The 11,292-nt window shown below is 40.4% G+C and overlaps 1 protein-coding gene across 1 annotated transcript; it reads right to left on the minus strand.

Moving 5' to 3' along the window:
• Window positions 1-246: 246 nt before the first annotated feature.
• Window positions 247-11,207, minus strand: UTP6 (UTP6, small subunit (SSU) processome component, homolog (yeast); the record flags this gene model as incomplete). Its single annotated transcript, XM_008943101.1, has 18 exons — window positions 247-447; window positions 1,001-1,073; window positions 1,366-1,432; window positions 1,519-1,628; window positions 2,477-2,557; window positions 3,263-3,442; window positions 3,589-3,666; window positions 3,919-3,998; window positions 4,775-4,956; window positions 5,675-5,756; window positions 6,941-7,022; window positions 7,443-7,520; window positions 8,164-8,282; window positions 8,725-8,788; window positions 9,595-9,642; window positions 10,290-10,382; window positions 10,469-10,510; window positions 11,123-11,207. Coding segments are annotated over 18 exons (1,702 nt in total), but the record flags the coding sequence as incomplete, so codon positions are not given.
• Window positions 11,208-11,292: the final 85 nt, after the last annotated feature.

Here is an 11,292-nt window from a genome sequence, read left to right on the forward strand (position 1 = left end):
ACGCATTATGACTATTCCACCTAAAGGTTTAGGCAGGATGAGTTTGCTGTCAGAAGTCTCAATGAAGAACATCCTCAGAGACAGCTTTGCTTTCTCCTCTAACTGCATTTAAACTGGCTACTGGCAGAAGCAATGCTAGAAACATCATCAGTGGGGCAGATGAATTTTTTTTGTCACACATGCAAAAAAGTGAAAAAGACTCACTTTAATAAGATCAAGGACTATATTTACCTTTGTACAAAGAAGTTTAAAAAATGCACAGCAGTATGTTTTAAGTATTTATAGTTCTTCATAAATGTCCAGTTTGTAATAAAGTGTATTTGGAAACAAAGTCTTCTACGAGGTCTCCCTGCAACATCTTCATGGCTCGCCAGTGAATGCTCCCGCAGTTTTCTGGCTTGCCCTGGGGATGACTTAGTTCCTCCTTGATATAATCCAGCCAGAGATCTTTAAAAGAAAAATCAAGTTCTGGTTATGCTTTGATTGGATATTACTTAACATACCAAACCTAACATAAAACCTCTCTGTTTGTGTCCTTGATATTAATGCAATGGGGTTTACTTTGTGGAATTACAACTCCCTGCCCCTTGAGGGCCAAAACCCTAGTTTCTATTCCCAGCTGGAACAGTCATGTCTTAAGAAACAATGCAGCAATAATTGAGCTGTTTACTTTCTTAAAAGGAATACTGCACAAATCCTGACTATAAAACCCCAGCTCCTTACTGTTTGCAAGTCCAAATTAAAAGTGATGGACATCTCTTATGGCAGCCAGTGGCAAAACTGTATTTCCCAGTAGTTCTGCTGAAGTCATCCCACCATGAGCAACGACCCTGGCCTGAAAATGAGGGGTTGCTGCAGAGTGTCAAGCCCTTCATGGCACAGAAGAAATAAGTTCACTGCACATGGCAGCAATCACAAGGGCAGAACAAACAGCTACCTTTTGCAATGCATGGAAATGAAGGAGGCAGCACTGAATGAATAAATAATAATACCCCCTTACCAGAATCTGTTGAACCAAATTCTCTCAAGGCACGTTCGTAGTATTCTCTCAGATTAAGCATTTTGCAGGATTCCTAACAAAGGAAGGTATTAAAGGCCATTTATTTTGTACAGAAGAGAATCTGCAGCTTGATTACATTCTCACAAAGAAAAGGAGTCACGGTAATTACATGCACACACGCACGCTGCCAAAGATTAGTTACCATGGAACTTGGGTTTGTATCACATGCTATGAATCAACTTTAGAAGACAAATATGAACTGATCACAAGCTAATGACACTGAAACCCTCCGTTTCCTATTTAGATATAAAGTTAGAAGTGTATTTTAGAAATACAAGGCACTAATTGGATATTCAACAACTTACTTGCTCCTTTTCTATTTGGATCATCTTCCTGAAGAAGTCAAGTGAAAACGGACGATTTTCACACAGGCTGAAATAAAGACAAAAGCAACTTTAGACTTCAAGCCATTTAACATACACCCTAGGACAATCAAGTTTGAAGGTTTTATTTGTCACCTGGTAAAGATTCTTTTAACTTTCTTATAACCAGCGTTTCTGTAAGTCCAGTCAAGATATTTTACTTTCATAGTCACAGATTCAGCAGGAGTTACGGCATTTAAGGATCTCTGAAAGTTTAAAAGGAAAAAAATAAACCAAAAACCAAAACAACCACATAAGTTATAATGAGAAAGCAGCAAGGGAGAAGAAACCAAATAATACTAAACAAGCATCTAGCCTAAAGCAGATCCATAAGTAAGACAAAGTAGTGGACAAAAGCATCCCAAATGATGTCTGAAAGACAGTATTAGGTAAAACATCCCGTATTTTTCAGATTAAAATATTAGTTGTAACCCAAGATACATGTCTCCTCCAGTATTTCATACAGCTCATAACTGGGATTTCCCTAACATCCTTCATGCAAGGGGTTTCACAACGCTCGGCAACAACTGAATTCAAGCTTTCTCTTCAAACACGTTTCATGTTGTAAATAAAGGGGGGGGGGGGGAAAACAAAACAGCCCAACATGCCAGTCAAAGAGGAAATATTTTGCACTAAGCTATTTAAGGAATTTACAGTGAGATTCAAGCCTCAATTTTGTTCCCAAGCTTACTGTAGCAAGGTTGATGTTTTCACACAGATTGGAAAAGTCTTTTCCATGTTCAATAAATATCTGAAAATAGAGCAACAATTCTACACCACAAATAAAAAAAAAAAAATTAATAGTCCACCATTGGTTGTGCTTACAAACATCTCAATGCCTTAGAAGCATGGGGATGACACTTGTGCTAATGAGCCTGTGTCCAACTGATCTTTGGTAACATACAGAGTTTTAATTGAAATTCTTTGGTATCAACATCCATGTAGGATCTGCAGTATAAAGCATTCCATTCCAAAGTTACATCTTCCATCCACACACATTCTTCCCGTTTATTTACACACTGTCATCCAAACCAGATTTCCATTAGCTAAGTACCTGGTAGAGAGCTTCTGTGGCCTCTTTGCTGTTTGTGCCTTCACTCCATTCCACCCAGAGAGTCCACAATGTCAGAGCGCCCTACCAGGTAAGCAGAACAAAATGATTCAAGCACAGTGACCTTGATTTACAGAGACAGACAGCAACACATCCACCAGGTTCTCTGTTACAGCTGCCTTAAAAACATGTCCTTTAGACACAGCTCTTAGAAGACAGCTTTGGATTGCACACTGAAATCGCTTCTTGTTTCCTTCCTCACTTACAAGTACTACTACACTGAGCAGCTGCAAGACATGCTGCCAGGAATGAGACAAGTTCTTCTGCATCACCAAGCACTGCAGTACAAAGGTAACTTCTGAGATCAAGGAGGAAAGAAACAATCACCACCTTGTTTCATGTCCTCACGTCTTGCACTCGGGGTTTGAAATGAAGAGTAAGAGACGACGCAGCTTTTTCAAGGTTTGAAATACCACACATGCTAACAGTCTATCAGGAGTGAGGAAACATGTTTTTCAAGTGAGACACTAAGCACACCAGCTGACTGCTGCAAGAGCATGCAAAATGTCACCTGCGAGCATTGAGACTTCCAAATGGCCAACCTGACATGAATCTACAATTCCCTAATGCTCCTGAATGCAATGTGTGTGTGAAGTGTTGTTCTTTTTGACCTCAAAAACAGTTAGGGACTTTGAACATCTTGTGAAGGAAAAAAACAATGCTCAAGTTAAGTACCAGAGGTTTCCAGCCCAAGACTAACGCACACAAGCCCATAAGACGAGCACAGACCTGTGAATTCACATGTTTAACAGCTTCTTCAAAACACTGGGTCACATCATCACCCTTCAGCTGGATCAGCATCTGCAGCCTCATCTGCCACATCTCCACTGACAGGCTGAAGCGCTTGGTTGCAGCTTCTGCCACCTCTGCAGCCTTCTCAAAGAGCCTGGACTCCAGTAATAGCTGAAGCTAAAAACCAGCAAACACAACTAATCACCACAAGAAATTTGTAACACCTTTTAAAAAGCAAGGCCACCTTTCTATCAGAACAGTAAAGACAGGCACACAAAGCAATGCAGGACAGTTTCACCATCTGGTTTTCTGTCAGCTCTTACCCACTGCTTATAGAGAGCTTCTGGCAACAAACTGGACTCATGGGCTTTGTTGAACACACTCAGTGTCCTCTCCAGCCTCTAGAACCAGCAAAGAAAAAGTGAAGAAAATAAGCATTATTCCCACATATACCAGATCCCAACATTACAAGAAGCCCACTGAAGCTGGCAGCAAAGTAAAATCCTCAGATGGAGACTAAATGACTTTTAATGATGGCCACAGATAAGTATGTCTGATAAAACATCAAAATAATTTGCTTTTTGTCTGACAGATTAAAGAAGTCAGTAAAAATATGAATTATATATTACTATGATTTCCTAGTAAGCTTTTACCTTTTGCTTTAATTCTTCACTGTTGGTTTTCCTGTTATATCTCTCTAAGCAAAAAGTGATGTAGCATTTCCACATGTCCTCTGTAGAATCAAAGACATAATATCACACTTTCTAGTCACAAGAGAAAGCACAATTATTTGTTTTTAAGGAGCAGAGATCCCCCAGCACTAAGTGCTAGTGCCAACTTTGTTTTAAAATGCTGTATTATAGAAGAGGCCCTACATTTACACCATTAACATTTAAAACCAGCTTCCCAGTATAAGCTGTAGCCAGTAATTCTTTCTAAAGAGCACAAAGCCTGTAGTTTTCAACGGGCCTGCAAGACTGAGAACACACACAGGCAGTTGAGGAAACCCTTGTCTTCAGAGGCTGTGTAAGCAGCAAGTTGAGTTCACTCCACAGAGAGTCCCTTGAGAGGCTCCTCTGAGAGTAAGGACAATGGCAGATGTTGAGGCTGGATATCCACTCCACTAGCAACCTAAGAACATTGCTTAGAGCTGACCAGCAATACACTCGAGTTCTACAAGTTTCTTTTATTTAGGGAATTATCTCTATTTATAACTCCCAAACTCTGTTCATCTGTGGGCTTCTCTTCTCATTGGTTAAATCACATTAATAAAAACAAACAAGCAATAAAAAGCACTTCCAGTTAAGCAGCTCCTCCAAGAGCATAAGTCCATTGAAAAATAACCCAAATAATGTATAAAATAAATCCAAAAAGCTAGCATCTAAAAAACTGCTTGGCTTCTCTTAGGTATGGTAGAGCCTGCCAACATCTCCTTCAGAATTTTTGCAGTATACATTATGCTAAAGTACCAGGAAAAAATGATGTTTAGGTGCAGGCAGAACTTTTCACCTGTTGGGACTGCTCTCACAGCCTCTTCAAAGACTGCACAGCACCGTTCCTCCCTCTGGCTCATTTCAGATACTTTCATCTGCTTTGTGGTCTGTTTTGTGGACTGCAGGGACCCCAGCTCCAGCTCACGACGGGCCATGTAGTCCCATGTAAGAGGATCATCAGCATACTTGGCCTGCAAACTAAGCATGCCATGTCTGTAGTATCCTTTTCACTTATCAAAGAAAAACTTCATTATCATTATTTCATTATCAAATGAATCAATACTATTTCCATTATCAAAGAAGCCATTCTTCTTTTGCAGGTAAGTTTAGAAGGGTTGTTATAAAGCTATAGAAATGTATTTAATTTCTAAGTAACTAAATGCCAGAGAAAAAAAAAAAAACATTTTATCCTTTCACATGAGAAAGACAAAATATTAGTTGATTTTGGGATAGGGTTTTTAGTATGGATATTCTCCAGTAATAGCATGAACTAGACCCTTGAGATCTTTTGAGACAGACCTTCCTTTCAAGTGAGGAACAACTGGAAAAACTAAAGATGCTGAAGAACTACAGTATAAACTAGGAAAATCAACAGTTCCTGCAGTAGATTTACAGCAACTGTAGCAATTATTCAGTGACAACTGTATTGTCTTTAGTTTTCCTTAGAAGCTTCTCAAAGCCTTTTCTGAAGTCAGATACAAGCACCCTTTTCTGAAGAGCATGCTTGCCTCAGGTTGTCTTTCTTAAAGGATCTCCCATAGGCTTTAAGATTCTATTTCCCTAGAGGAACAGCCTTTAGTTGTTAACCTGTCAACTCACTAGAAATTAAACAAGTTATGAGAACATGATTCTTAAAAAACAAAACAAACAAACCAGCCAACCACAAAACCACACCCACAACAAAGACACACCTCACCTCTCAAGAATTTCTTTTTGCAAATCTTGGGTAAAATCAAAGAGCTTTGCAATAGAAAGCACAGCCAGATGGAACTCAACACCTGCATTTCAAGAGAAAAAAAAAAAAGCCATCAGGTGGAGTATTTACATCTACTGCACACTTTGCAAGCTTTTGTCAAGACAGGTAAACATTTCAGTGTCTAGGTACTCTTTCCTCTTCCATAATTCTCAGTGTCCCACCCATATGATAAGCCATGTTAGGATATTGATTGCCTGACTACATTATTCATGACTTCATGTTACTTGGTTACAATAAAAAGGCTATGAGAGGCAGGACGTTCCACACTCCAAAGGGACAAACCTGTCCTCTCCACACGCCCTTACAGATCCTTCCAGCTTGGTTCCACTTGCAAATTTAATCCACAACTCCTCTACTCCTCTTTTTACTCTGCCAGGAAAATACAGATTGCTCCACACGTGGGGCAGACCTCTCCAAGGCTGCACAGGACATGTCAATGTGTACACTGACAACACAAATATACATTAACAATACAAATAACCATCCATCTTCTATCTCTGCAGCCTCTTTGAGAATGCCAGCTGACGTGACTTGACTTCATTAGTTCATTGCAAACCCCTATCAGCCGTTACTCTCCATACTTTTAGGTGCTTAAAAATCGTTTGCATGCCTATTCATTCAAACTCTTTCTGTAATCTCCTATGTCCTTTTCCCTCACTTTAAAAGTTATTACATTTACCCATTGTCTTCCAAAATATCCCCATTATGGTTCCTCAAAGGTATCTGCTACTGCTTTGCAGTTATTTTACCCCGTTCACTGAATAAAATGGGTGAATTTTACCAGGCTTGGTTGACTTAAAATCATCCAACCTGTTTTGTTGTCAGTCTGAATTCTCACTTGTCAGAAGTGCTAGCTAATGTGATCTAATGTTCAGTAAACAACAAGGCAAGAAAGGTGTGTAATTCTGAACTGTCCTCATGCTATGTCTTTTAAGCCAGTTCTGAGACTGTAAGCCCAGCAACTATGTCACTCCAGCCCAAAATCTACTGTACTGGAAGAGGTGTCAGTTTGCAGAACAGATAAGAAATCAGAACTATCCTTACTATTAATTTATACTTTGGCATTATCCAGGTTCTGCTGAAGAAATGGTACGTCTGAAAATGTATCTTAGTATGTACATTGCAGCTAAGTCTGTCTATATTAGCTACTGGAGAGTTAAAGGCAACAGTTTTCATACAGAGTAAGTACATGCAATGTTAAATCACCTTTAATTTTCTGAGCAGCATCCCTGTAGATGATGCGAGCCATTTCCCCACTCAGGATCTCTTCAGAGTAATTGAATTCCCCCTGCAATACCAAGCATAACAGCCTTGAAAAAAATTCCTTTCCTTTCTCAGCTACCATCTCTACTAACATGGAAAAAACATCAGAAGACAATGATATTTTTCTTCATCTAAAGCTATCTTTGTCTAATTTGCACAAGCCAACGACAAAAAAAATGAGATAGTAAGTTTCCCTTCCAAAAATTACCATCAGCTTTCAAACTAGGGGATGTAACAGAAGACTTTATAAATGTAAAAAAATCAGCACGTGAAGTATTATGAGCTGAGCACCAGCTAACCATTGAAAAGCTTAACACAGGCACAGGACACGAAGAAAAACTTTCTCTAAGCTGTTCTCAAACCAGCTATTAATATAAATCCCTTGAAACTCTGCAGTGTGATACACAAGCAGACAATCTCTCTTAATTAAGCCTAGCTAACTTACCAAGTCCATCTTTGCTTGTTCAAATGCTTTCTTTTCCTTCCTCTGTTTTTCAGCATGCATCAGCTCCATTCTGAAATACTGCAAGACAGCAAAATTGACGTATTGTGGCAATGAGGATAAATCATAAAACATCTAAGTCCACAAATGTGGTAGAACAAGCTTTATCTGAGGAGCTAAAAATCAGGATTTTGCCAGCATCCCACACATGTCCAGAAACCTTGGTTTTTAAAGGTTTGTGCATTTTTATAGGCTATCTATCCTATATATTTACTCAAAAATTTCCCACATGTAGAAATTGCAACTTTCCAGTCATTCTTTAACCCTTAACTTGGCCTCAAAGAAACCAGTGTCTGCTAGCAAAGGCTGGGGATGTCAGACCTCACCCAAAGAACTGGGTCCTAGCACAGCTTACAGGACTTTAAAAGAGAATTCTGACACACTTATCCATAAACAGTATATAAACTTTGCATACTTGCATACATAAACACAGGATTTGCCATGAAATGGAAAAATGCTTCCAGTACAAAGTTTTTTGCATTGTTTTATTGCGTTTTTGTTTGTGTTTTTTTATTTTTATTTTTTTTAATCTTATCAACAACATTTCCCCACTAATGGGGAAAAAAGTTTCTTCCAGTTTTCTCAAACCAATCTGAAAAATATGCTGGACTGATTTGCTCTGACTGATCAAATAACTGGTCGCAGAGGAAAACCAGGGACTCACTTCTTGGTAAAGTTTTGGGCACTCCGGGTGGAAGCGCAGAGCACGGAGGAACAAGTGCCTGGCACTTTCTGATGAGAGCTGGGTCTCCATTTCCCATTTTGCTGCCATAATCCACAGTTCTGCAACAGATGACAAATTCTTTTTAAGCCAAGGCAAGAGGCATGTCCTGAGAACCCATTCTGAAACACAGTTAAAGGACTAAAAGCTTGGCACATCCGGGGAGTTTAATCTGGCACAGATACGACTGCAATGCTGTACAATGATGGCTTCAAAAGCCAAAAAGCAGCCATGAGTACTCAACGTTTCCTTCCTCTGAAACATTTGTTTAGTCCCCTGTCTGCCTGGGAAATGGTCTTTCAGACCACGGGGACTCTCACCTCACACCACCTCCCAATTGCTCAGCAACATCCCTGTCAGAGCCCTTCTCTCTGAAGCAGCAGCAAGGCAAAGAAAAGAGGATAGGAACCCCAATAGCTTGAGCTGAGATCTGTAAGAACTTAAATCAGCACTATACAATCTACGCACTGTTGTGTATGCAGCAGTTGCCATTGTTTCACTTACCTGGTTTATTAGGATGAATGGCCAACATGGTAGAAAACACTTTACTAAGCTGATGTTTTGCATTCTGTAAAAGAAGAAGTTTTGGTTTCCCCACTGTAGTAACAAGCTGAACCACCAGCACCAAAGCTTCATTATGAAAGCTTACAAGTTGTAATTCAATAGTAATAGAAAAGACATTTCTCCACTACTTCATCTTCAGTATAAAGTTTCTGGTATTTGTTCAAAACTGACCATCTTTCAAATGTTACCAGACTAGATTTGCACAGTTAACTCAAACCTTTCTAACTACACAGCTAACACAAATGTTCTTAAGTCACAAACCCATAGTTTCACTGACCACTTCTGAGGCAAGGACTGCATTTTTCTTTGGCTACTTACATTACTATGACAAGGACACCTTCTTCAGTACAGGAAGGACAATGACTCAATGCTAATAATAATGTGGAGACCTGCACGGGTGAGTACAGAACTGCTGGAAACATACCTTCCAGCATAGCTTCTGTAAGGAACGTTTGAAACAGAATCACACTTCACATACAGGGGAACCGTTTGTCCTACAGAAGGTATAACCCCTGTGGTGATTCTGCCAAACCAAACAGTGCTCCAGCCTCACCTCTGCCACCTACGGGCATCAAATTTCATATTAATTCATTCCAAGTCCAATTCTACACTTACACACATCAGTGAAATTCCCAGGCAGCTCCAATCACACTACCAAAACTACTTCACTATTGCTCAATAATGTCAATACTATTTCACCACACATGGCAGTGAAGTCTGTACCCTTGTCTTGTAATTCCAGTTCCAGATGCACGATGAACACCAGCCCAGTATCTCAACTCAGGTAAGAACAGCATTTTGGAAACTCACCCACTGTTTGCAAAATGCAACGTGTGAGAGCCAAAGCTGGACATCGTCCTGTTGGAAATGCAAGGGGGAGAGAATCAACCTTACAACAAGGCACAAAATCACTTCACACTGACAGGCTAAAAATATGCCCTTTGTACAACAACTTGGCATGCAGAGAGAAGAAATTTTGAAACTCAAATTCTCATTTTCTTCTTCTCCCTCAGATCTTCAAATTCCTGCAGAACAGCCAAAGAAAAACAGCCCTCCCATCTCAAGATACACCCTTGCTGCCCCTCCAATCAAACCTGTTACACTGAACCCAACAGAGCGCTCCCTGTAGTGGGTCCTGAGGTGCCACGTTTAGGTTTTACCTTTAGATTTATCAAGACAATATTTTCTAAAGCAGCTGCAAGTTCTTTTCATTCTGTTACTAGCCCTTGCAAGCACACAGACCAAACTGACACTGCAGTATGTGGCTCTAGACGGTTGAAGACTAATGCTTTTGAAAGAATAAGAACTACTGTTTTTGTACAAGAAACATCTGATGTAAATAATATACTTCAAACCTACTGAAAACTGTTAAGACAAAACATCTACTTTGATTTTCTGCTACATTTTTCTCTATTATTGCAAATATTTAGTGGCAATGATAGTTAGATAGTTTTACAAACCAAAAGGGCATTTTTCAACCTATCACTACAAATAAACAAACTTACTTTCCATTTCCCTGTGGCACGGTTGAAGAGGCCATGGACTCTGTGCAGAATAGAGTGCTCAATTTCATCCTTCTTAAATGAATAGCCGATGCGCTGGAGGGAAAAAAAATGTTTTCACTTTACTGAAACAAAAAATTTGGCATAAACTATTTCACACTCCAAATAATTGACAAACTTACTGCTCTTCTTTTCTTGATCAGTTCCAGCAGATTAATTTCATACTAGCATAGGAAAGAAAAAAAAAAAGCATTTAGAAATAAACAAGAAGACATATAACAGGAAGGAAAAAATTACAGATCAAGTTGTCTACAGTTAAAAAGGTGGACATTTATACCCATGAAAACACAAATTAAACTTTTTCAGCCAGATCACTACATTTCTAAGACTGACTGAAAGTGAACTCAAGCTTTTGTATAGTACATGACGTTTCAGACTTGAGCTTTAAGCACCCCACATATTTCTACAATCGAAATGCACAAGCCAAATTTGTAATGTCACAAAAAAGTTAAATGCACTTCATTACAATTTCCACAGCACATCAGGGAACTGGGGTTGCTGCATCCCTGGAGAAAGATCAAACTACCAGGAAAAGTCCCAACAAGCCACCCCGAGACAACCCTGTTTGCTCATCCCAAACCCAGGCACACTCTGGCGTGCTTTAACAAAGCGCCCGTGCCGTTAAACGGCTCCGAAGGGAGCGCTAAGGGCCCGGCGAGGAGCTGCCTCCAGCACCCGCCCCGCTCCCGACGCGGGTCGCTCCAAAATCACCCAACTTCCGAACGGGCCGGGCCTGCACCGGGAGGCAGCAGGCTCCGCTCATCGGCAAAGCCCACCTGGATGTAACGGATGAAATCCTCCTTCCGCAGCGCCCTCCGCTGAATCTTGTACTCCAGAGCCGAGGCCTTCCTCAGGACGGCCCTGCGGGAAGCGCAGGGCAGATCAGCGAGCGGAACGGAACGGAGCGCGCCCGGCCGCCTGCCCTCGCCCGGCCCCAGGCCCGTTC

The sequence above is a fragment of the Merops nubicus genome, unplaced genomic scaffold (genome assembly GCF_000691845.1).
Source record: "Merops nubicus isolate BGI_N331 unplaced genomic scaffold, ASM69184v1 scaffold23706, whole genome shotgun sequence".
In the NCBI taxonomy this organism is placed as follows: Eukaryota; Metazoa; Chordata; class Aves; order Coraciiformes; family Meropidae; genus Merops; species Merops nubicus.